At 38.5% G+C, this 27,424-nt stretch overlaps 1 protein-coding gene and 1 pseudogene across 3 annotated transcripts in view; both read right to left on the bottom strand.

The window, feature by feature from the left end:
• The window catches only part of HSF2 (heat shock transcription factor 2), a 34,823-nt gene extending 15,787 nt beyond the window's left edge, over positions 1–19,036 (bottom strand). The window contains exons 1-6 of one of the 3 annotated variants that reach the window (XM_055136904.1): positions 18,762–19,035; positions 17,039–17,216; positions 7,137–7,245; positions 6,858–6,985; positions 5,761–5,885; positions 2,554–2,629 (exon numbers count right to left, since the gene is read on the bottom strand). In XM_055136904.1, coding sequence (XP_054992879.1) covers positions 2,554–2,629; positions 5,761–5,885; positions 6,858–6,985; positions 7,137–7,167 — 360 coding nt within the window. In that variant the 5' untranslated portion in view covers positions 7,168–7,245; positions 17,039–17,216; positions 18,762–19,035. Of the gene's footprint in view, positions 1–2,553; positions 2,630–5,760; positions 5,886–6,857; positions 6,986–7,136; positions 7,246–17,038; positions 17,217–18,761 lie in introns of all 3 variants that reach the window. The other 2 variants (XM_004613984.2, XM_004613985.2) reach the window with 2 other exon arrangements.
• A 1,637-nt stretch (positions 19,037–20,673) lies between these two features.
• On the bottom strand, positions 20,674–20,828 carry LOC129404752 (U1 spliceosomal RNA; annotated as a pseudogene).
• Between the last annotated feature and the right edge of the window lie 6,596 nt (positions 20,829–27,424).

Raw genomic sequence — 27,424 nt, 5'->3', positions numbered from 1 at the left:
ACTTCAATCCATATTACCAACGCTTAGAAATACTATTAAATTTTCTGTTATATTATTTATCATATGACATATTAGCATTTAAGATATTTTCTTAGAGTTGTTATCTAAAGAAACATCAGCTATCAGGCTGAGAAATAACCTGTGGTAATGTTGGTGCTTACCCCAAGACAAAGAGAAGACCCATTCAACAACCCACTCACTATTCATTTATCACTCAGGTCAGTAGTTTTGTTGATAAATACAAACTATGACTGGATATAGATTCAAACTTTTTAATTAAAATCCTTTCAAGATTATGATATAAAAAAGAAATATAATGTTTAATGAGCAACATGTCTCTTATTTCTCTTACCAGGAAATATAATGAACAGGCAAAAAAAAAGAACATTTCAATTTAGAAAAAGTTGACTGGTTGTTCTAGAAAACTGATTGAAGTACTATTAAAGCTTCTTGCTGACAAGTTTTTAAAGCTTCAAAACCTGATTACATTTAGAGAAAAGCCATTATACAGGCCAAGACAAGAAAATAATCCTTCATAATGTCATGACAGAGACATTATTTTTAAAAGTATAGGCTATGGATCACCATTACAGGCCTAAGAAACTGTCAGACATAAAAATACTCAGACCCCTCACTCCAGCTTGTGATACTGCTTGCATCTACAAAGGATACTGATGTGAATGAGAGAACTGGCTCAGGTTACGCTGTGAAATTATACCATCAATTTCCTAATAGAGTTAAAAAAGTGAGAATCACCTGGCAACAGCATTACCACTGAAAGGTTTTCTAAGTTCCTTGTAAGCTGCATGAAATGTAATTATATAATTAAAATAGTAAAACTATCAATTAAAAACACTGTATGGCTTTAATACTTTATATTCTACTAAATAATTTACCTTATGATAATTAATAAACATTTCTATAGAGAAAAACATTTTTCTCAGTTAACATTCAAGTTGCATATTAATTCTACGTAAATATATTTTCTCTATCTTGACTATAGTCCAACGGCTACAGCCACCATTCATCTCTATGTCTGGTTAACTATACTAAGATTCTGTCTGTCATAACTATTTTTAGCTAAAGGTTACTCAGCATGAACAAGTTTAAGCTGTCTCCTGGCCACCCTCTCAACAAAAAAAACCTGTTCCTTAAACTTAACAGCCAAGTTTACTCATGAGCAAAAAATAGCTACCAAACACTCCATATCAACAAATGAAAGCTGATGTGAAAAGGGAAACTACAGAGAGACAATATAACAGATTTTTAATTCTCTAAAATTTCCAGCCTAGGCACAAAAATCAAAGATTTTACAACTATAGTAACAGCTTTTCTGCAGAGAAAATAGTATATGCTGATAACTGATTTGAAAATATCAGTCATTTAAAATATACCCACACAATAAACTGTAGCACTGTCATCCGGCTGTTCATCAATTTGCTCAAGCGGGCACCAGTAACATCTTCATTGTGAGACTTGTTGCTACTGTTTTTAGCATATCGAATATGCCATGGGTAGCTTGCCAGGCTCTCCGAGAGGGAGATCAAACCCAGGTCGGCTGCGTAAAAGGCAAATGCCCTACCCGCTGTGCTATTGCTCCAGCCCACACAGTAAGGCAGTATTTTTTACCCTCCTTTTTCTTTTTTTCAACTGTTCAGGAGATCAATCAATCCCAGGCTCCCTGACTTCAACAGTTCAGGAGATCAATCCCAAGCTCCTGACTAAGTGTCAAATCTTAAGTTAAAAAAGTTTAAGAAATTGGCAGTTCGTGTGTTTATTTCCTTCACTCACATGTAGAATAAAGAAACAAACTGAGGGTATAGACAATCCGCTATGAAGACAAACCCTAATAGACTGCCAAAAGAATAGTAAACTAAGGCAGCAGGGTTGGGGCCGGGGTACCATGAGACAACAGAAGTATATTAACACTCTGGGGAGGGGTATGCTGTAACTGCACTCTGAGCATAAACCAGTAATATTAATAGTACCATAAACCAAAACTGATTGCGCGTGCGCACACACAGACACACACACACACACACAATTGGTAGTTAGTAATTATTCGCCAAAGTATAAACTATCTATAGAGGGCCAGGAGAGAGCGCTCAATGGGCTGAGCATATGCTTTGCATGAAATATATCGAGGTTTGATGCCCAGCACACATGGTCACCCAAGCACAGCCAGGTACATGGCCCCCTCAAAAGAATCTGAACACGTTCCAAACAATGAACAAATTAGGTCATTACTTGAAACATCAGACACTAACTGGGAACAGAAAAGAACATATTTAGCTGAGCAGTGCTTTATATTAAGTATTTTTGTACAACAAACCACAAGTATATATATATGTGCATCTATGCATATATATATATATACAGATATATATAAACATTGTTTAATTCTTTGATACCGTTTTGCTTTAGTTTTTGTAAAAAATGTAAAATGTATGCAATATTTAAGACATTTAGATTAGCTACCTGTTCAATAAAGACATTTTTGGGATCACAAATGGCACATGATGAATATTATGCTGATAAAAGAAAAAAGCTTACCTTTCGAATAACTTGTTGCTGTTGTGCGTGTTTTGCTCGTAATTCTGATACCTCTTTCCAAAGAGACTCATTCTCACTGTATTGAATTTATTTTTAAAAAATGACAAAAATTATGACAGAAAGGAAAATCTCAATTCTATAATTTTTGTGCCACACCCATGGGTTATGCTTGAGATCTGCTCCAAGCAGTGCTAGGGATACCATGCAGTGCCCAAGACTGAATCTGAGCTTACTTCATGCACACTCTGCACTCATTTCTTTGAACTCTTCTCTCCAGACAAAGATCTCAGTTTCATTAATTAGGAATATCTGGGGCATAGCACTTAGGGGCACACAGCACGTGCCAGGACCAGAGATAACCCCCCTGGCAATACATACCCATCTTTCAAGGACCACTGGGATGGCACTGGAGGCCCCAATCACTTCTGGGAGTACCCGGGACCCTCAGCACCAAAAGGTTCAAGCAGCTCAACAGCCTTGGGATCTAGCATTGAACTATGAAGCCTCATCAGCCAAGTATTGCCTTACCCCCACTAAGCACTGCTTGAGAACTCCTAACCGACAAAAAAGAATACTGGAGAACTGAAAACTGTTCTTGTTTTTATAATTCCATGGCACTAAAAAACTTTAATTCAGTTACACTGGAATGACAGTCCTTAGTACAATGTCATTCCTTTATTAAGTATCTTATATATGCATGTGTACATATATATGGACATATCTACATGTGTGTACATACATATATATATACACGTACACAAAGAATATCTATATATATACACAAAAATTTAAGACTCATATCCATATAGTCATACATCCATAGGCAATTTATTGATTCGTTATTTTTATTTTGTTTTTTGGAGGCCACTCCTGGTAGGGCTCAGCAGACCACAAGGGGTGCTGTGGATTAAACCTAGGTCTGCCATATGCAAGGCAAGCACACTACCCACTGTATTATCACTCTGCCCATTTCGTTACTTCTTGTTTAAAAAATAACCTAACCTTTCAACTGTGGCTACCAAGAATTCCTGAATTTCTTATACTGTGGAAACAAGTCTTAAAAGGTGAGTGCCAATTACTAGGAACAGCTATGCTGTAAGTATTGTGCTGAGAATTTTATACGTGTCTTTATTTAAACTTTCCTAGAATACAGCAAGGAAAAAAACCCCTTTTATTTCCATTTTACAGATGATGACACAAAGACTCAAGAGAACAAATAAGACCTGGTCCAAGATCACAAACAGATAACTTGGTTACTGTTGAGATTAAATTATAGTTTGTCAGATTCTAAATATATGATAAACCAAAAACCATCGATTAGTAATATTTCTTATCCTTTTAAAACCATTTTTATTGAAATCAGCATTATTTATAAATGTTAGCAGAACCATTAATGATAAGAAGGCATTTCCCATTTTTGCAAATTTCCGTAAAAGCTGCATTTCATTAATCCTATTTTTATGAAACTGACTTAATTTTCACATGTAGAATGTATTGAAGGTGAGACTTGAGGTCAAACTACACCACAATAAACACACAAAAAAACACAAAATAAACTAATGTTAAGAGGTTACAGAAAATCTACAAAGTTTGAAAAGCCTAAGACTACAGCTTATTCAAACAGGTATCAAAGTCCAAGATTGCTCTTTTAATGGAACTGAGTTAAAAATAGCTAAACTAGGGCCAAGGAGGTGGCTCAAAGGTCTGGAACACAAGGTTTGCAAAGCTGTGCTTTAATACTCTGAATGAGCACCACCAGGGAACAAACCCAGTCTTCACTGGGAATGGCATCCAAAATAGCAGGGTGTATTCCAAAAATCAAAACAGAAAAATGAAGGAAAAAACAGAATAGCTAAACTTGGGACAGGGGAAATAGATTAAATAGTGCACCATAAGCCTAGTTTGAACCTTGGCACTGTTGGAATTGTCTTAATGACCTCTGAGCACCTCTAACACCCAAGCATTACTGCAGTACTGGGTCCAAGCACCAAACTATCAATCCGCTAGACCAAGTATTGTATAAAATAAAGGCCTATATTTGAAGTTAGAATACATGAAATAACTAATTTCATGTATTAGTCTCAAAATGCTGGCATCTATTAGACTAAAATTCATATATTTACGAAGTAGTACACATTTACTCTACACATAAGCTGTTCATGGCAAGTTATAGTAACCGTGTCAAGAACTGTTGCGTAGCAAAATAAAGCATCTTTCTATGGAAAATAAAATCTGAATAACACTTTCCAAAGTTTGTCAAGTATGAAGTAGGGAAACTCTCATGTGTCATTTCCCCCACATTTTTGTGTTCCAATTTTTCCTGAGAAGCCTCACAAGTCTTAAAACTCCAAAAAGGAAGGATAACACATGTAGAATTTTTTCTGGTCTCTGCCCCAATTTGTGTCTTACTATGAGACCTAGACAAGTAAGATATTTCCTACATCAAATTAAAGATTTACTGTTGCACCGGTATGATTTGTAGCATCACAAAGATCTGAATGCATGCCCACACTCATACATACAATACTGACACCATGAAATACAAACAACCTTGACTAACACAGGTCTAACATGGGTCCATTTTTAGGCAAATTATTTTTCGATGAATACACTGGAAAATGAGGAAAATCAGCAACATTTGAGAAAATCTGAATATAAACCAAATAGTTAAAATATTAAGTAGGAAAAATAATAAATGCATAAAATATATGTACATAATATTTTCATTTACTACCACAAAATAAGAATTATAAAAAAAGCTAGCTACACCTCACCAAAATGTAGGCATACATGGCAAGAGAAATATAAACAAAAAACCATAACTGCATGAAAATAATGTGCTCTATACTGTGCAACTCTATTTCACGTATATCTAACTTATATTACTATTGCAATGAGCTCAAGTGTTGTGAGTAGCTCATCTATCCAGTAATCATAAAAAGCTACAGTGGATTTTCAACTAGAGTGTCCAATGGAGGTTGATATCCCTTACCTTTACATTGCTCAAAGGTCAATTGTGTAATATGTGGGTAAATTCTAGGCCACAAATCAAAAATAAAGAGAACCTATACAGAGAAATACAACCCTTAATCTTGGCTTTGACAACATAATTTATGGAGCAATCCCCCAGGGCCCTCACAATCCCACAAGGCAATACATACATAAAGGGCCTCATAATTAGAATTATAATTGGAGATAAGACTTTACCTTTTTAATTCAGAAAGCCTAGACTCAATAGTTTCTTGTTTTATTTGAACCTTCTGAGCACTACTTATAATTTTTGTTAAATCCTCCTGACGAATTTTAGTTTCTTCTGGTTTTGAGGATGAAACCTTTCAAAACAAAAATTTAGGAAATTAAATACTGAACACCATGACTAATGAGATAATTTTTTAAGTTTGTTTATTCATTCATTCATTCATTTATATTTTTGCCTTTTGGGGTCACACCCAGGCAGGAACAATAGCATGGTGGGTAGGGCATTTGCCTTGCACGCAGCCAACCCGGGTTCAATTCCTCCATCCCTCTTGGAGAGCCCGGCAAGCTACCCATGGCATATTCGATATGCCACAAAACAGTAACAAGTCTCACAATGAAGACATTACTGGTGCCTGCTCAAGCAAATCTATGAGCAACGGATGACAGTGACAATGACAGTGATAAGACCTATATATATTAACATGGAGATGTTGCCAAGGGCAGAAGCATTCTAGGGCTGGTTCTTCATTTCCTATTGTAAAACTCCCTGTAAATTCCTCAGCCTCCTATCACATTCCACGTTTAATTAAATTTGTGTAGTAACAGCTACACACTTGGCCATTTTCTTTCATTGTTCACTACCTTTTCATTCCTTCATTCTTTTACAAATTTAGTAAAACTATGTTATTCCAAAAAAACATATTATTCAAATACGTAATACTAAATGCATTTATTCTGAGTATTGAATATGCAACAGTAAACTACAGTACTACTATAAAGATCTGACATTCTAACACTTTATATTTTGTAAGCTAAATTAGTAGTAAGAAATCCCAATATGTATGACTTCTCACTCTCAATCAGATACAGAAAATGCTTTTCTTCCTCCTAGGAGGTATTTGAGTACAATTCAGTATGGGGCAGGGGGTGGGGTACATTGAGGAGGCAAAAGGAAGGTGGACAAAAATATAATAAAAAAAATTTACTAGCCTAGATCATCCAAACAATGAACATTATGTATTTAATTTTAACAGTACAAAGTTGAAATCTTGGCCTAGTACACTATATGATAAAGCTCAAATTAAATCACGTTACCAGTAGCTCACCTTCCTTTTAATGTTCTCCAACAAGTCATCCTGGCCTTGTTTGAAATAAGGATGCTGGAATTCAACAGGTCCATCTCGTTCCTGCTTCACAATTCCAGAATCAATATGTACTACTTTACGGAACCCATCTGAAAATATTTAAAATTGCAACTGTTAAGTAGACAAATCAAAAATCAACAATGCTTCTATATTTTCCTTGATCACCTGAATGGAGATCATCTGAATGGGAATAAGATAGTTTAATCAGTAGCTAAATAAATTACTTCTGTTCATACTCACACATATTCAGTTGCCTCACAAAGCTTGCCATGTTATTGTGTTTGAAATACTTGGGAAGGATTTCTTTTGCAAATCTTTGTTCATCCAAAACCAGAAAACTTTGTCCATTCTGAAAAAAAGGAAAAGATAGTTAAGATTTGATGACACCTGGTGACAGACATAAAACTCCAAAATGGCTTGCCCTTCCATATTATTTTTCAGACCAATATTATTCCTGTAAACAGGAACAAGAAAAACACTGTACCTAACCATTAGCTGCAATTAAGCTCCTTGATATCAACCTCAAAAGTTTAGGACTTTCTTTCACACTGAAACAAACATTATGTTCTTTGTGATGAAATATTATATGTGCCATTATACAAGAAATGAGAAATACAAGCATGTAGACAGCATCATTATTTAACAATATTTTAAAGTCAAAGTAACTGGGAGGATAATTTGACAAAATTTACAAGGAAGCAATATTTTATCAGCTTTTACAATTACATAATCAGAGCTTTGTATAGTCAACCAAAAAAACTGATAGTTCAATAAATACCTGGTTATTAATAGAAGTCAATGGTATTCTCTCAAACTCCCCAAAATGTTGGAACATTATAAAAAGACAGTAATTAAAACAACACAGTACTGAAAAAAAAGACAAAAAAGAATAAAGAGCCCCGAAATAAGCTTTTACATAGATAGTCCGAGGATTTTTGACAAAGATACTAAGACCATTCAAAAAATAATCTTCAGGACTGGAGAAAAAATACTGCAGATAGGGTGCCTATCTTGCATAGCCAGTCCAGGTTCAATGGTCAGCACCCCACATGGTCCCCCAATCCTGGCCAGGAATGATCCCTGAGTACAGAGTCAGGAGTAAGCACTGAGTACCATGGAATGTGCACACCTCCCCCCCAAACAAACAAACAAACAAACAAACAAAAACAACCCCAAAGCCAACAACAAAAGATAGCCTTCAACAAATAATTCTGGGAAAATTGAATACTTACATGCAAAAGAATCAAGATGAAAAAATAAAGAGAAAAAAGAATTAAGATAAATCCTTATGCAAAAATTAACTTAATTTGGGTAGAACTAAAATTATTTTTTAAAGTCCTCAGTGGAAATGCAGAGTATCTAATAACCCTTGAAGAATCATGCTATGCAAAACAGGACAATTACAAAGGAACAAATATTGAGGCCCAGAGTGGGTCCTGAGAGTGCCTAGAGACAGTGCTGACCTGCAGCATCACCCTCCCACTTCCCAAACTAACTTCTCAGGTGAGCATTGGAAACAGACCAGGCAGCAGGCTAAATCTTCCAGAGTGGAATTCCCCACTCCACAACAAACCCTGAACACAGTTGAACTCTAGCAATAAATTCACAGCCCTGCAAAAAGGATCAATGGGAAAGTAGGAGAGAACCCCAAAGCAACCCTTGGGAAAAGAAGATGGGAGTCATCACTTGCCCCAACATCAAACTATACTACAAATCGGTGTGGTTACTAGAATGCAGTGTGGTACTCCTATAAAGACAGACCCTCGGATTAATAGCATAGAATTAAAAATGAGAGACATCCTCAGGTATACGGTCAGTTAATCTTCGATAAAGGAGTAAAAAGGTGTAGAGCAAGGAAGGCCTTCTCAACAAGTGGTGCTTCTAGGAAAACTGACCGATCACATGCAAAAATTTCTTCCTAACACCATGCACAAGTCAAATAAAAATGAATTAAAAGACCTCAATATCAGACCTGAATCCAGAGGTACATAAAAAGGAAAACATAGGCAGAATTCTCCATGACCAAGAAGCTAAAAGCATCTTTAAGGATGAAATGTTACTGACAAGTAAGTGAAAGCAAAAATAACCAAATGGAACTACATTAAATTAAGAAGCATCTGCACCTCAGAGGAAACAAAGTCTATAAAACAAAGACTATAAAAACAGCTCACAGACTGGGAGAAATTATTTGCCCACCACTCATCCAATAAAGGGTTAATATTCAAGATTAGAACTTTCTAAAAAAAAAAAAAAAGGAGTTCCAATCCCATTAAAAAGTGGGGAGAAGAGATGAACAGAAATGTTTTTAAGAAATACAAATGGCCAAAAGGCATAGAAAAAAAATGTCATACATCACTAATCTTTAGGGAAATGCAAACTGAAACAATGAGGTATCACCAACACCACAAAGATGGGCAGTCATTAAAAAGAACAGAAAGAACAATCAGAGGCAGAAAAACAGTACAGTGTGTAGGGTACTTGCCTTGCATATGGTCAAAATAGGTTCAATCCCTGGCACCCATATGGTCCACAAAGCCCACCAGACGTGACAGGTGGGTTTTATTCATTACTAATGGGTTTCTCAATTGTATGACAATATGGACATTTTTGGATGACAATATGAACATTTCTCAAAAAATCAGGAATTGATCTTCTATATAGCCCAGTTATTTCATGTCTGGGAATATAATCCATGGGCCCAAAAACACAGTAAGGTAGAGACATCTGCACTCCTCTGTTCACTGCAGCAATGTTCACAGTATTTCATTACAGAAACAACCCAAGTGCCCGAGAAAAGATGACTGGATAAAGAAGCTACGGTACATATACATAATGGAATATTTGGTCCTAGGAAAAGATGGAGTCATGCAATTTGCTCCTATATGTATGAACCTGGAGTGAACATGCTGAGTGAAATGTCAGAGAGAGAAAGAGACAGAAACAGAGTATCATCACTCATATGAGGAATATAAAGAAACACAATGGGGAAATAACTAATGCCAAAAGGCAATAGAAATGAAGAGCAGGAGAACGTGGTCCTTAGTAGAAAACTTGCCCCGATAGGTCAGGGAAGGGACCACTACAACAATGATTGAAGGAAGTGGCCAGTCTGGACAAGGACTGGGTGCTGAAAGGAGGTAAACTGGTATGTGCGATGCCCTATTAGTAACATTATAATCTACAATGCCATAGAAGCAGGCTAAAGGATGGGAGAGAAACTGGGGACAGAGGTGGAGGGAAGTGGACACTGGTGATAGAATTAGTGTTGGAACATTGTACACCAAAAACTGAATCATGAAGAACACTAACTTTGTAAATCAACACTGATTCAATAAAAAAATAAACAAAAATAAATAAAATAATACCAGATGATTCTACTTATATGCAGCATTTAAACAGTGGATCAATTATCACTGGCTATAGGGCTGGAGCAATAGCACAGCGGTAGGGCATTCGCCTTTCACGCAGCAGACCAGTGATCGATTCCTCTACTCCTCTCGGAGAGCCTGGCAAGCTACTGAGAGTATCGCACCCGCACGGCAGAGCCTGGCAAGCTACCCGTGGATATGCCAAAAACAGTTACAATAAGTCTCACATTGAGAGACGTTACTGGTGCCCGTTCGAACAAATTGATGAACAACGGGATGACAGTGACAGTGACACTTCTAAAAAAAAAATAGAAGCAGGAAATTAGAAGTCTGTAAAAGCAAAAGCTGCAGTTTCAAAAAAAAAAAACATTTCAAAGACAGATAATAGTGATGGTTGCATATCAATGCTGGATATGCTGAATGAGTATTCTGAACTTGGTATTTTATCTCACAACATAAGATTCATAGCAGATCTTTCCAACAAGACCCTATGAGCCTGAAGACAATAGAGATATGCAGTACCAAAAAAAAAAAAAAAAAACAACCTCAACAAAACACACACCTGACAAAGAACACTCCATCCAGCTAGTCATTATCATTCATTCACATTTGAAGGAATGACACGGAGCTTCACTGACAGGCAACAGCTTAGGGGATTCATAGCCCCAAAATCAGTTTTCCAGGAAGTCTTAAGGAGCTTCTTTAAAGGACAGGACAAACTTTCCAGCACAAGGTATTGAGTATGGCACTCACTTACAGTACTTATGGTTGCCTTTACTAGATTCAGAAAGTTATGTTAACTCCTAGCTTACTATGAGATGTTGTTATACATTTTCAATAATGAATTAGCATCTCATTTATAGTGGATGTTCTGTGTAATTTTTTACACCCACAGTTTACTGCATTATTATACAGGTATTACATATACTTAAGCAGCACCTGTAATATTTCAACCAATATAAACCAATAATCTCTTTCCTATAAAAAGCATCTGGACTTCCCCCTTTAAATTTTCTTAATTCTCTCACTCTTAATAAATTTTAAATGTAAATTCTAAAATGTACTAGCACAGAACAGTCTTCTTATGATAAGGGAACACATGATAATTACCATAAGATCGAATTACAAAATAAAATTTAATGCAATATATTCTAGATGCCAGGGTTGATTATTTATGTAAATGAGAATAGGCATTTCTGCATAGCTAGGGAAACAACAAAACCAAAAACCCAGCGAGAAAAAATAATTAAACTAAACGACAAAGATTAATCCCAAAATATAAAGAGTATGTTGATAAATCAAAGGCAAGAACAGTAATCACCAAATTGAAAAATGGGCAAAGGACCTAAATAAACCTGTTTCTAAAGATGCCCAATTGGCTAACATTCAACATCATCCATCATCAGGAAAATATAAATAAAAACCTCATTAGGATACTACTTCACACTCTAAGTATGGACATTAAAAGAAAAATAAACGTAAATGTTGATGAGGGTGAGGAGAAAAGAGAGAAAGACGTTTTTATACTGTTGGTAGGAATGTAAATTGATATTTATTTTGAGAAATAGTAGAAAGGTTCCTCAAAAATTTAAAAATAGTGTCTCATATGATTTACTAACGTCACTAAATCAAGAGTGCTCCTCTTTTCATAGTGACATCGTTTATCTCAAAAAAGGTCATCTGTGCTCCCGTTTTCATAGTGACACTTTGTGACACTCAAGAGTACCAGATGTGGAGTAACAGGTATCAATAAAAGGGACAAGGAAATTTTGAGAGGTATATCTAACAAAATTTATTCTTTAAAAAGAAAGAGATCCTACCATTTACAACATGATTAATTTTCCATAAGAGTAACAATTGTGTTTGATGCCGCAGTAACATTTCTCAGTGTGACAAATTCATCTGACCTATATAATACTCCAGGCAAATAAGACTTAAGTTAATTGGACTGAGTTGGGCTCCAGAGAAATTTTTAAAAAGGGGAAGATTCAAACTGTAAATCACAACCCTATACTCAATGTACCTGAATGAAACTTGGAGCTAAGAGTTATAGACAGAACTCCAGCAACTAGTGATGAAGAAAGAGAATATGAACAATCAAAGCTGAATTATCTTCAGACTCAAAATATAGCTCTATTTTGTTTTGTGCGGGATGTTTGGATTTCACTTAATCTCAATTGTAGCTGCACGTTTAAAAGGTATTCAGTAAATTTGAAAAATTCTTAGCATTAAACAAAGTTTATACGTTTGATGACAATAAATAAATGATATTCAAGCTTTGTAACACTGTGAAATTTAATTTAAAAACCAAATGTGAAATTTAAAATAAAATTTAAATAATGTGAAATTTAAGAGATTTCATCTTATTACAAACTGAATTATAAAGCAAAACCTTGTTTATTTCGAGTTAAGATTTTGTTACTAGGTAAAACTATTGAATTTTTAAATAGATCTTTATTTAAAGTTATTCCTTATAACTTCCCCCTCAACTTAACCACCCTATTTGTCTTTTCCATCAAAATCTTGCAAATATTTTAAATTCTTCTTTCCTATTCATGACCAGCTACTTATCTCTACTTATCTGTGGTTTAAAAGTGCTCTTTTAGAAAATTTACCCAAAATACATTGTAACTTTTATCTAAAATTTCAAAAACAATGTTGTCAGTTTTGATCTTATTACATGACTCTGAAGCATTAAATTTATCACTAAAGACTATCTTCTAAAATATTCTTTATTTTAACTTTGAAACTCCACACCAGTAAGTTTCGTATCTCTTATAACTTTCAATTTTCTTCCACCTACCAAGAGATATTGTGTTATTTCTAATCCTGACCATGACTTCTTTACACTCTGTCTTTAGGCAATCTCATTCATACCAAGGGTACCTAAAGAGATTTATTGTGTATGACTATCACTTCTACAACCCTCCCTAATGAGGTTCTGCTGAATAAATTGTCCTCCTAAAAGAAATTCTTTATAATTTTATTAAGAAATATGATAAGGGCTCAAAGACAAAATCAAGGAAAAGAACAGAAAACTTGGAAACAAAAATCACAAAATCTAACAATAATTCTAACCAAAAAAAGACAGCAATACATATTATCGGGCAAAGAAGTACTACCCAATTAAAGAAAACAGGAAAACCAAATAATATGGAAAATGGAGTAACTGAAATATTCAAAGCCCCAATACACAATATAAGGGTTGCTACACATAATAAAAGATGTATTATCCAACAGAAAATCATCAAACACAGGGATAGGAAACACAAATGAATGCTGAGAGAAGGTTCTTTTTTTTTTTGCTTTTTGGGACACACCTGGCGATGCACAGGGGTTACTCCTGGCTCTGCACTCAGGAGTTACTCCTGGCGGTGCTCAGGGGACCATATGGGATGCTGGGATTCGAACCCCGGTCGGCCTCGTGCAAGGCAAATGCCCTACCTGCTGTGCTATCGCTCCAGCCCCTAGAGAAGGTTCTTAAGCTCATAGAAACCAGAAAATTTAAATCAAGACCCCCCCACTGAGATAATACTTTACATCCACTAGGTTGATAAAAATATAAACAACTGTACTGTTTTGAAGAAGTCATGGATTAACACAACTCCTGGCTAACAGTTGATCTCTTTTAAAAACAATTTTGACTATCTTGTGTATAAGTATTTCATATCTTAATATTCAGCAATTCCATTACCAAATGCTTAATTATATATGCCAGAATGAAATCTTTACCACTTAAACTCCAAACTCTGAGTCCCAGAGTGAGATAATCAAATATCCAAATATCTACATTTCCACTAGATATGGAAAGTCATTTTCAAGCTACTCAGAAACATGCCTGTTTTTTGTTCTTGAATTACAATCCTCACCTCCTTTGAAATTAGGAGTGACATGAATTCTGTCCAATGAAATATAAAGCAAAATAATTTTCAAATAACATTATTTATCCATTTGTAATCTCAAATTTATACAGTCAAATTAAATCTTCACCTGTCTTTCTTTGAATCTTTCGTACCATCATTAATTCCACTGCATGTATCAACTCTATGTTAATTATTCATTGTTCCACCTACAAGTCCTCAATTTATCAATAAATTCTGCAGCTATTTCTTTAAAGTAAATGTCAAATCCAATTACTTATCACCTCCACTATTACCCTCATCTCACCCACACTTATTTTGCAGTGTGTCCTAGTACTCAGCACTCTTTACAGTCACTCACAAGTATTCTGGTTCAACTGAACAGATGAGTGGACAAGTGGACCAAATATGTCTAAACTTTAAATTATTGGATTGTATCAAATTATGAGTGCCTCGTGCTTACATTTTTATTCTTTCACACAACCCTTTTTGTGACTCATATTGTTATTTGTATCCAATCTAAAATTGGTTAAAAAATAAAACTCTACCTGCAGAAATTCCAACTTGCTGCTGTTTAAACTGATAAGATTTCAAGAATATAAAGAACTTTCCCTAACATTTCAATAGGGGCTAGAAAGCTAGTACTAGGAAGATATGGGATGCTCTAGATAACCCTTACCCATAAATGCTGGCAAACTTTCAGGGAGTAGGAACAGATGTTATAGCTCAAATTTACCTTTTGTACTTGGTTAAAACCATTCAAAGTAATCTCACAAATAGTCTAAAATGTCAGCCCCATTACATTAAAACTTTTCCAAATTAAAATTTGTAGTACTTTTAATCAAATCTGTAACTTGTAAATCTTTAACATTCCTTTAAGTTTACGAGCTTATTCTCTTATGTATACCAAAAATGCCAGTGAATCTTTTGAACTTTTCTGTAGGTTCCTCTAAATTTTACCACTATCTGCCATACTTGTGACCTCTCATTCTCACTTGGAAATACTCTAATAATGCAATCTGAATATCTAAGAACCTAGCATTCAATCAGGTCCACAAGAGCTAGAAAAACCCTCTCCAGAATTTTCTATTACCTGATCTATCTCTGCTGATTTAATAATAGGGAAACAGTGAAATGCTAAAGAGCCCAAAATGTGAAACAGATAGGTAGATAATGTGAACTTCCTAGAAATCACTTCTTAGTCCTCCTAAGCATAGGGAAAATAGAAACCTAAGACACAGCACTGGCAAACATAAAATGACCTTCCTTTTCTTCCCTTCTTTATGGGGTTCACTTGAATATGCACTTAAACTAAGCATCAAATTTCAGTAATAGTAAATCTATTCTTTCTCATCGAGTAAGAACTTCATTCAACTTCTACTAAATCTTGACTATGAAGAGGAATCAAGTTTCCTCAGTTGCTTCTAAGCTAAGCTTGTGTGCCTTTTTCTTTAGAACTGTTACATTTAAAACATTTTTAGGTTGACCATCAGAACTGTCTGTTGTTCTGGCACTAGAACACCTATCAGAGTCAAATAGATATAACAATTTGAAGTCATAGAAAATATAAAAACAAATGAAAAGAAACTTCCGGGGGAAGAATGTGAATAAAAATAAGCTTGTGAATTATAGGAAAAAGAAACTATGTATAATGTTTTAAAGACTACATGGATCTAAAGACATTTTTAATTTAGTCAGCAACACTTTGCATAATTTAGAATGCTCAAAATATTGTTTTAATAATTAGTTATTTGAATGGGATTCATATTTTAATACTGTATTCTATATCATAAATATTCAAGGAACACTAAAATTATGTTAAATTTTTAATATTCTAACAGTTTAAAAGCTGGAATCAGTAATTTTCTCTATCTTACATTTAAGCTAGATGAGTAAATTATTTTCCACAAGTGGGAAAAAATTGCATAAAGAATTACTGCTGCTTCTAAAAGGTTTTAATGTTTTTAGCTTAGACAAAAATGCTAAATTAACAAAAACAACAAAACAAGTGTGAAGGAAAGCAGAAATAACCATAAATAGCAACTTTTAAGAGATAAGTAACTTCATTTTGTTTCGTTTCAATGTAACACCGTTGTTTAAAGTTTCACCTATCATTGTTAATAAAGCTTCTGGAAAAATCTGTGGGAGAATAAAGAGAAAACTTTTTTGAGAAATGAATCCCTAGACAGCATTAATACAGAAGTGTTCACTGATTTATAAAGCTGTTAATATTTTGGAGTGTTACTGATGGGAAATTGATCAATTTAATCAAAAATCAATTTAATCAGAAATCAAAAATCTGTTGGGAGTTCACCGATCTTTGTTATTATGGATAAGAATTTAACTTGGATGAACTTAAACCTCAAGTACTTATCATTTATATATAATAATCTAAACAAAAGCTAAGTTTTTATCAAGCATCATTCCTACCACTGGCTTTATGTAGCCCATGATTTCACTGATTCATCAGACATAAACTACCATGTCCCTAGCACACTGTACCTGCTCATAGAATTTTATTTTGATTGTTGCGTCATATTATTAGAATGTGAGCAAGTAAAGCACAAATTTACTAGTCTTAATAGGATTAAGTAAGAATGACTTTATAGCTTTATTTGGCTTAGAATTCACAAAGTGACTTTTTTAAATTAGCATGAAACTTCACATTTGATACTATTCAGAAGGACGTTATTAAAATATTTTGGCTAACGAGGATTTATTAGACTTGCTACTGACAGATTCGCCTACAATAAAAAGCAATTACAGATTTGGGGCAACAAATGCAAGAAGGCCCGTCCAAATCAAAAAAGGATGTGTCAAGTTAGGCTGGGAGCAGAGTGGGTGGGAGCAGGCACTCCATCCAATCGCTAACAAGAAAACAAGGCAGAGCAACCATTGCCTCTGCTGATCCAACCTTGTCAACTTTTAATCCTTCTGACTGATGAAAAGCATGAGACAGCTGTTTATTTTTAAGTGTGTGCTGGTGGCCGGCTTCTTCCTTATTTTCACCTTTACACAACTGTACCAAATTATCAAATGTTTATACATACACACCATCCAATTCATGATACTCATCTTTAAGACATTAAGCCCTACAAGATAAAAACAAAAGAACAAATGACAGTAAATAACAATGCGGTAAAGCCCTGTTAGATAAAAACCGAAGAACAAACGGCAGTCAATACAGTGTGGCAAGTCATCAACACCTCATGCAATCCATACCCTGCTCCGTGTCAGAAGTAAAGGACAACACAGGTCCTATCAGAGAAATTGAAGGGAAGGGAGAAGAATGCTCAAAACAGAAGAGGAAAGGGAGAAGAAGGTCCAAAATTCCGCAGTTAACAGGTGCCAGCCAACCTGCAAGCCTCCCCGCCCCCCTTCCTTATTCTGGTCCAGGCCTGTAAACAAGAACCGACTCGGAGGAGGAGCCGCTCGAGCACCGTCGGAGGAATCCACACCTCCTCGAGACAGGACTGCAACGGTCTGGGCTAGGGATAGAGTCGAACCCGAACGTGCCGCCGTTTATGTAATAATCCGTAGCCTTAGAATCTCTGCAGCGCGGCGGCAACCAGACAGGGTCTCCTGTCACCTAGGCAACTCGTTCATCTGCTAGCTAATGAAAACTTGGCCCCGGCCCGACAGGGGAGCACAAATGCAGGCGTCTCTGTTCAGTGAACACCACGGGGGGGGTGACACCCACCCCTCTCAACACCCTCTCCCCACCCAACTCCAATACCGGATGTGGGAAATTTAGGAATTCCATTTAGTTCCTAAGTTCATTGGACACCTGTTATGCAAACATCCATAGGAAAAAAAAAAAAACCTCCGTGCACACAAACTGTTCGGTGTCATGGGGGGCGGGGGGGTGTGAGAAGGGGGAGACAACGGTCCCTCTCCTCTTCCCGACGAGATCAGGTGGTTTTGTGGCAGTGCCCGGGGCCTTAGACACGCAGGACCAAGGCTCCATCGCCGGCCCCACGGGCGCGGAATAAAAAAGAAAAGAGAAAGAAAAAAAGCCTCTGGCGAAGCAGGAACCTGCCTGGCAACCTCCTGCCCACTGGCCCGGCCTGCTCCGCTCGGCCGAGCCCGCGACGCCCGGCGCGGGGGTGACTGTCTGGAGCGCCGAGAAATCAGGTCGCGGAGGGCAAGACTTGCCTCCCAGCGCCCGTCGCGCAGGGAGCGTCGGCCCGGGCAGCGCGGTTCGCGGTGCCCTCCGCGATCGGGGCACCCTCCAGGCCAGCCGGGCGGCAGGACCGAGGATGAGTGTGCAAAGTCCCGTGGCTCCCGCGCCCGCCGGCCCCGCGTCCACCGCGGCTTGGCCCGAGCGGACCGTTACGGGGCCTCACGGGCCTCGGCGCGGCCGCCCCTCCCCCACCGCGGCCTGAGCGAGCGGCTCCCGCCGGCGGCCCCGGGCACCCCCCACTCCCCGCCGCTCCCCCGCAAACAATACCGGAGACACCCCCCCCACCACCACCCTGGGCCCGGCGGGGCGCTCGGGCACCCGGGCCGCCCGGCTCCCTCGGGCCGCCGGCTGGTCCAGAAGGGCAGCGAGCCGCAGGCCGCGAGACGAGCCCGCGGGAGGCAGCCAGAAGGCGGTTCTTCGCGGGGTGCGGAGGCCGCCGCGGCCGGCCCCGTACCTGGCTCCAGGTGATGAACTCGTTCGTATGCGTTTCTTCCACCAGCGTCCACAGCTTGCTGAGAAAGGCCGGCACGTTGGAACTCTGCTTCATTGTTGACGAGACGCCGGGATTCCGAATTCGATACCCGAACGCGGCGGTCGCGGCGGCGACGGCAGCTGCTCCCCGAGAACGCGGCCACAACGCAGGCGCAGCAGCTGCCGGGCCCCGCCCCCTCGGCCCCGCCAGGCGCGCAGCGAGGCGCAGAGGCCGGGCGGCCGCACGTGACGGACAGGGCTCCGCTCCGGGCTCCAGAGCACAGGTCCCGCGCCGGGCTCGTTCCTGGCCAATCGCAGGCGCCCGTCGCGCGACGGGGAAGAGCGATTGGGTGGTATGGAGGAGGTGGGCGCAGAAGGGGGCGCTGCCTTTCTCATTCGCCTTTTATACCCGAGCCTCATTGTAGCGGGACTTGAGGATCGGGGTTGGGGGGCAGGGGGGAGGGAGGGTGACAGTGTTTGGTGGTTTCACGTGGAAACGGCTTCGGGTTCCTGGGTGGTGGCTGAGAGCTTGCAAAAAAAAAAAGCCCTCGGAGGCCTCTGAGTCATGACTTTGGCAGCAAAGGGCCGGTTTGCGCCAGACTGGAGGAAGAGCTTTAATGATGGGGGGTGAGGGGGGAGGCGCTTAAAAAAAACAAACAGCTTTTGTACATGAAATGCAAGGCCCCAAATCAAAACTTACAAATAATGAAACTTGACCTTAAATTTCTCTTTCTCTCCCTCTCTCTCTCTCTCTGTATGTTTATACAGAGGAGTAGTTTGATAATGCTACTAAACACATGAGCATCAGTATTTTTAATTCGACTTTGAATGCCCATTGTATGCCCATCATAAAAATATGCTCTTGCAGGTTCTTCACAGCTATCTCTCTTCATGTTACCTAAGCTAGTTTGGTGTGTTGGAAGGGGAAAATAAAAATCAGTGGACCAAGAGTCAGCATATCTAAGGCTTGCTTGACCCAAATTCCACCCAATTTTCTAGTGAAGATTCTATGGCTCAAAAATAAATGAATTTACCTACATAACAACTTGTAAATGAAAGTATACTTTTCAAAGCTCTGTTGAGCTCGAAAACCTAAACTCTTTCCATTGCATGATGATGGCCTTTCAGTGTTTAAAATGCCTATTTACTAGCTTAAGAAGCAAGATGGAAACAATGATTAGCAAATCATTAATATTAAAAAAAAACTATGGATGAAAAACGAAACAAGCGCAGGTATTTATACAGTACCCAATTAATACACTATCTGAAAGTAGGGTGATTCTGTGAAACACTTTGTGTACTGAAATGGCATAGAATGAAGAAACAGTTATAAACTTATTTTATTCCCGCTTTATTTCAACACTGTGGTTTAAAAATGTTGCTCATGATTTGTTACATTATTTTCCCAACCTCCCCTCAAGCCTGCACCCAGAGCAGATCCACAATATATTTTTGTTATATTGCTTGTTACTACTAAGTGGCTAACTTAATGATCAATAAATATTTCAGTAAAGAAAATATGTGAAAATTGTCACATCTCACCATGGGGACATTAAGTCCTTGTCTGAGGGTTTACTAATAAGCTGCTGTTGAAGTTAAGCCTTCTGTGTTAATGTTTTTGTTAGTTGAGATTAGTTGGCTTCTATGTTATATTCCCATCCAATCTGGTATGCTACTACTGGGATGTGAGTACTGGAGAGTTTGCAGATGTAGCTCCAGAAAATCCAGAATAATAATTTAAGTGGGCAGTCAGGCTGGAGATATACAGGTGGCTTCCAGGTGTGAGTGTGGCTGTCAGGGCTTTGGTAGAGTGAGAGCTGAAATGGCCCCCTCCAGAGGTTTCCCTAAAGATCTCAGCCAATGGGGATCAGAGAAATGCACCCCTCCCCCACTACCAGGGGAGAGCATGAATGTAGTTCCCCCACTACCACAAATTATGAAATCCAGTTTCCTAGATTTGGGGAAATCACACATATCTGACTACACTGGATAAGCCTTGCCCTGGGAAAACCACCTTCTGGATCATGGTTCTCTCCTACCAGGTAAGACATTTTTGCAGCTAGTTAATCTCTTTTGAGATTTATTCTTGAGTCTCTGGAACAAGGCTGGAAGTTGGTGTTGTAGAATCTTACATGGCAGTGATGGTGGGACTTGGGTGTGACTCAGTTATTCATGTGCCAAAGAGATTTAAGCATTCCCCGTGTCCCCTCAAAATAAAAAGAAAGATAAACCACAACAAATAATGCATAAAACCAGAATAACATGTATTGTAAATGTAGAAAATCGATAATAAATAAACAGCCTTGTAAATTCTGGGAAAGGAGTTTGATGGTGTCACTCTGGTTGACCCAGCTGTGTGCTGCCTCAAGAATAGATCAGTGAAAAGCCAAAACTGAACACTTACTCCACTTCCACTTCTGTCTTTTGTCATAAAGGAAAAATTTCTTTGAGTTAGCAAAAATAGTTACTAATCAGGTTTCTTATAAAAGCAAATTTTTTAACTAAGCTTTTGAAAAGGAGCGATAGCACAGCGGGTAGGGCGTTTGTCATGCACGCGGCTGACCCGGGTGCCATTTCCATTCCTTTGCCCCTCTCAGAGAGCCCGGCAAGCTGCTGAGAGTATCTCGCCTGCATGGCAGAGCCTGGCAAGCTACTCGAGGCATATTCAATATACCAAAAACAGTAACAACAAGTCTTAACAATGGAGACATTACTGGTGCCCGCTCGAGCAAATCGATGAGCAACGGGATGACAGTGATACAGTGACAGCTTTTGAAAGTAGGTGGCCATCTACTACAAATACTTATAAAGAGTTAAATGAAAAATGAGAATTCATGGAATATGGAGATTTGTAGGTTTTTAAGGAGAAAATACATTTGAGTAGCTAAATGGAAGAGAAGAAGATAGTAAGCTAAGGAACCAGGCCAAACAATTCAGGTTGTAAGATTGGCAGTGACTGAGGAGGAAATGTGGCTTATTTTGACTGCATTGTATTATCTCCATTTAAAATAAATAGGTGTGATTAGTTACATGCAGAAACTCCTCTGGGCATTCAACTGGACAGAGAACTCTGCTTAGCTGGGCCGGAAACTTGGTTTAATTTTCTGCTGTTACCATCTTGAAACCTTTAATATTAAATAAGATTTTTGGTTCTCAAACTTAAGCATACTTTCAAATCATTTGGATGGGAGAGTAGGTGAAGGAAGGAGAGAGAAACTGCCAATATAAGAGATGAGCAATTATTCACCTAACAGAACTTAGCACTTAACATGTTTTATTGCTCGTATTTGCAAAGCTAGTAGAGGTGCTGTTATTAACCACATAACCTGGTGATGGCGAAAAGGAGATGATGTGACTAAAATCATATGATTAAACTTATAACAAGAACTATATATTTAGTATTCCATATATTTAGTAGTAGAGCTTTCAATGGAACAAATATTAGAATCCTGGAACTACTACAAGGAAATGGAGTGCCATAGAGTCTCATACTTAAAGTCATTTATCTTTGAAACAAAATGTTTATACATTTTGGTGGGAAATGCATATGCTTCAGTAGGCTTTTGAATAAGTTAAGGGAAGATTTTGTGATTTAATTTCTTAAAATTTCAATATCAAAGAAGAAACTTTCTTTCCTAAGGCTGTAACTCCAGTGCAAAAGACACTGACCCAGAGGAGTTTCTTCTTTAATATGACAAATGTGTTAATACAACTTTTTTCAGACTTGGGTTAAAACTGATAAACATGAAACTTCATTGTATGCCAAGTTTGTTAGAATCTGATTAGCCACCCAAATGAAGATCTATTTCAAGTTTATGCAAGACTTTCCTGGTTTTAGTACTGAAAAATTCTTTGCCTTCGGCACTCCCTCAGCCTCAGGAAAACCCAGATGGTTGATTCATCTAACTCTAGGGATTCTAACTCTAGGGTTTTCCAGTTATTAATGTGTGGAAAGGAAGCAGGTGTTCATAAAGTAAACCAGGCATTCATATAGCAAATAGTATATATGAGGGACCTAAAATGTTCGTACTAGCTTAGCTGTTCTGGAAGCAGTTACTCTTTTTTTTAAAGTAAAATAGTTTTGTTTAGAGAAAAATTCTTAAGGACAAATAGGGAATACACAAAAATTCATTCAAAAATACATGTGCACACCATTATTCTTTGTAACACATAGCACATGGCTATGATAAACAATCACCCAGGTATCTATGATAAAAGAATAGATAAAAAGCTAGTGCTATTCATGCACAATGGATGAATGCACAATGGATCATGCACACTATACAACTACCAGGAATGGTAAAACCATGCCATCTATTGCAACTTGGAACTGGAGGATAAGATGTGAAGTCAAGTAACTCAGAAGAATGACAAATTCCATACTGATCTCACTTATCTGTGGTATATAAAATAACTATTTTAGGGAATGTGAAGTATCCAAGTGGGACCACCTAGATTATTCTTGACCCTAGATTGTAACAATGAGAACAGAGAAGGAAATAAATCAATGTGGGTGGGGAGTAAGAAGAGGCAGAGGGAAAGTAACAAGGGCAGGGGTTGAGAATCTAGGTACACTGGTGGTGTAGAGGTGAGGCATATGTATATATCTCAGTCACAGAGCCAAGCACTCTGAGTCAGGGACCCCAAATACAATAACCAAACTTTAAAATGTGCCTGATAAGGAGGTAGATTACCTCTCAGAAAGCCCAGCTAGCTACCGACAGTATCCCGCCCATACGGGCAGAGCCTGGCAAGCTCCCCGTGGCGTATTGGATAGGCCAAAGACAATGATAGGTCTCATTCCCCTCACCCTGAAAGAGCCTCCAATCGTTGGGAAAGACGAGTAAGGGGAAGCTGCTAAAATTTCAGGGCTGGGAGGAATAGAGACGTTACTGGTGTCCGCTCGAGTAAATCAATGCACAACAGGATAACAGTGATACAGTGAAGGAGGTAGACTGTGTGGTGGGAGGGAATGCAGGGGTACTGGTGGAGGGAATCAGACACTGTTAGTGGGATTAGTGTTGGAACACTGTATGCCCGAAATAACTCTTATGTGCAAGTTTGTAAATCACAGTACCTGAAAAAACTATAAAGTCAAATATGAGGAAACAAAGATATGTTCAAGATAGAATAAAGTTTTCTCCAGAGAGAGGGAAAAATCTTGAATTGCTTTTATGAGAAGGTTTTATATATATGTATATATATGTATATATACTCTTTTTTCAAATTGTATTAGCTCTCTGAAATCACTTGTTTTCCCTTCCTTCCTTCCTTCTTTCCTTCCTTCCTTCCTTCCTTCCTTCCTTCCTTCCTTCCTTCCTTCCTTCCTTCCTTCCTTCCTTCCTTCCTTCCTTTCTTCCTTCCTTCCTCTCTTCCTTCCTTCCTTCCTTCCTTCCTTCCTTCCTTCCTTCCTTCCTTCCTTCCTTCCTTCCTTCCTTCCTTCCTTCCTTCCTTCCTTCCTTCCTCTCTTCCTTCCTTCCTTCCTTCCTTTCTTCCTTCCTTCCTCTCTTCCTTCCTTCCTTCCTTCCTTCCTTCCTTCCTTCCTTCCTTCCTTCCTTCCTTCCTTCCTTCCTCTCTTCCTTCCTCCCTCCCTCTCTTCCTTCCTTCCTTCCTTCCTTCCTTCCTTCCTTCCTTCCTTCCTTCCTTCCTTCCTTCCTTCCTTCCTCCCTCCCTCTCTTCCTCCCTCCCTCCCTCCCTCCCTCCCTCCCTCCCTCCCTCCCTCCCTCCCTCCTTCCTTCCTTCCTTCCTTCCTTCCTTCCTTCCTTCCTTCCTTCCTTCCTTCCTCCCTCCCTCCCTCTCTTCCTTCCTCCCTCCCTCCCTCTCTTCCTTCCTTCCTTCCTTCCTTCCTTCCTTCCTTCCTTCCTTCCTTCCTTCCTTCCTTCCTTCCTTCCTCCCTCCCTCCCTCTCTTCCTCCCTCCCTCCCTCCCTCCCTCCCTCCCTCCCTCCCTCCTTCCTTCCTTCCTTCCTTCCTTCCTTCCTTCCTTCCTTCCTTCCTTCCTCCCTCCCTCCCTCTCTTCCTTCCTTCCTTCCTTCCTTCCTTCCTTCCTTCCTTCCTTCCTTCCTTCCTTCCTTCCTCCCTCTCTTCCTTCCTTCCTTCCTTCCTTCCTTCCTTCCTTCCTTCCTTCCTTCCTTCCTTCCTTCCTTCCTTCCTTCCTTCCTTCCTCCCTCTCTTCCTTCCTTCCTTCCTTCCTTCCTTCCTTCCTTCCTTCCTTCCTTCCTTCCTTCCTTCCTTCCTTCCTTCCTTCCTTCCTTCCTTTCTCTCTGTTTCTCTCTTTCTTTCTCTCTGTTTCTCTCTTTCTTTCCTTTTTTTCTTTCATCTAAACTGGTCATGAAGATAACCTTGAGCTAGTAAGCCTATGGCTTTTTAAAGGTGTCCTACTTCAAATGTAAAAATGGAAACCCTAACTCCATCTGCTTCATCTTCATTGTCGTTGACCTGTGTGCACACAGGACCACAGGCTGATTGAGGTCAAGTAAAACTTACTACAACTAAAAAAAAAAGGAGAAGAAGACCCTATGTATCTTTTCAAAAACTTAAGATCAGACATTAACTAACCAAGCTTGCCAAGATGTTAAAAATATCATATCTTTTAAAATTACTGCTCAAATATATGTTTATAATAATAGTAATTTGAAAGATACATGTAACTGTCATGGTTTTATTGAATACCAAGTTGACCAAATATCCAACAACAAATTTAATTATTATTATCTGGTCCTATTGAAATAAAAGTGGTATGTTAGATGACAAATAAAGTTATATGTAAATACTACACTTATGAAATATTTTTCTTGCCTTCATTTCAACTAAACAAGTAGTTAGGTGTCATTAACATTTTCATAACATCTTGTTCTATTTATAATAGTGATCATAGTATTGAAAATGTAACTATTCAAAACACAATTATATTTAAAATTCAATATATTATAAATATGTTTAAACATAAATATATATTTATCTGTAAATATATATTTATTTATAAAATATTTAACATATTTTGTAAAGTTATTTTATAAAGCTATTTAAATGAATAGAGTCTCTTGCTCGCAAGCCTGGCTGTCTTCCCCGGGGCCTCCTCGGAGGGGAGGGGATGGGCTCCAGCTTCCCTCCCCACCCGAGCAGAGCTTCCAGCGGCCAAAGACCTCCGGAGCCTAGCCACAGCCGTGATCAAGGCCCTCCACACGTTCGGACGAGCCTCACGCATGAAGGAACTGGCGGAGGAACCCAGGTGTGTGGGACCTGGGGCTGAGACCTCCAAGGCTGCTCCGATTGGGACTGGGCCTACTTTGTCCAGATTTCCCATCTCCCAGTAGCTAGGCGGTTACACCCAGGGACTGCCCACAGAGCTGTGTAATCCTGTCAAGGGCCAGCATCAAGAGACTTAAAAGCAAGCTCCCAGAAATGACATTTTATAGCCTATTTCTCCCTCTGGGAGAACCTAGCAAACTACTGGGAGTTTCCTGCCCAAATGGGAGAGCCTGGCAAACTCCCCACGGTGTATTCATATGACCAAACCAGTAACAAGTTGGGTCTTGTTCTCCTGACTCTGAAAGAGCCTCCAGTACGGCATCGTTGGAAGGACGAGTAGAGAGAGGCTTCTAAAATCTCAGGGCTTGATGGAGATGTTACTGAGACCACTCGAGAAATTCGACGATCAACAGGATGATGATGATGATGATGATGATGATTTAAATGAATGCTAAAAGAGAAATAAATTATATGCTTGTATTTATCAAATTATGAAATATGCAAAATATAAATAATAATTAATAACTTTAAACTTTTATACCTTTGGGTTACTGTGAATAAAACTACTATGACCATAGTTGTGTGCACATAATTTTAAGTATTTTTCCTTTTCATTTTACAACACACAATGGAGATTGTTCCAAGGCAACAGGCATAGCTATAATTTATTTTAGTTTTGCTTTTGTTTTTTCTTTTGGGGCTATACGTATGGTTCACTTCTGACTCTGCATGCAGGGATCACTCCTGATGGGAGTCAGGGGGCCATATCTGGGGCTGGGAAGTTAACCCAGCTCTGCTGTATGTATAGCAAAAGCCCTATTAGCCGTAGTATCTTTTTGGTTCTACTTTTTAAAATGACTTCATGGTATTGCATAGTGTGATCACAAAATATTTAAGCATTCTGCTACTGATATTTTTTGTTTCATGTTATTTGTTTCCTTTTTGAATGGTGCTGCAATAAAAAGCCTTAAATATAAATTCTTGAATATTAGTGTTTTGATTTCCCTGAATTTGTGAGCTCACATTTTCATATTTAATTTGACTATTTTACCTGGACTTTTCATTATTTTCTAACTTTAAAAAAGAGAATTTTGCTGAGTAAAACCCCACAGAGAAGCTAACAGAATAGTATTTAATATGTTTCCAGCACTATGATGCACCTAGCAACCAAAAATGTCAACATCATGCTTCTGTGGTAATAGCACATATTTAAGCTTGATAGAAAAGAAACGAATATATGGTACTTAGAGGGTTGCTTTGCTATTAGGCAAAGATTTAAGGAAGTTTTATTCTCTGCTGATTTATAGTATATTAATTCAAAACCACTGTACAATGCATTACATACGACTTTGTAGGCATTGGTGGCTGAAAGCATATATTCCATCTTGCTTCTGGCA

This window comes from Sorex araneus, chromosome 4 (assembly GCF_027595985.1).
Source record: "Sorex araneus isolate mSorAra2 chromosome 4, mSorAra2.pri, whole genome shotgun sequence".
Classification (NCBI taxonomy): Eukaryota; Metazoa; Chordata; class Mammalia; order Eulipotyphla; family Soricidae; genus Sorex; species Sorex araneus.
This window is presented reverse-complemented; position numbering and strand designations above follow the sequence as displayed.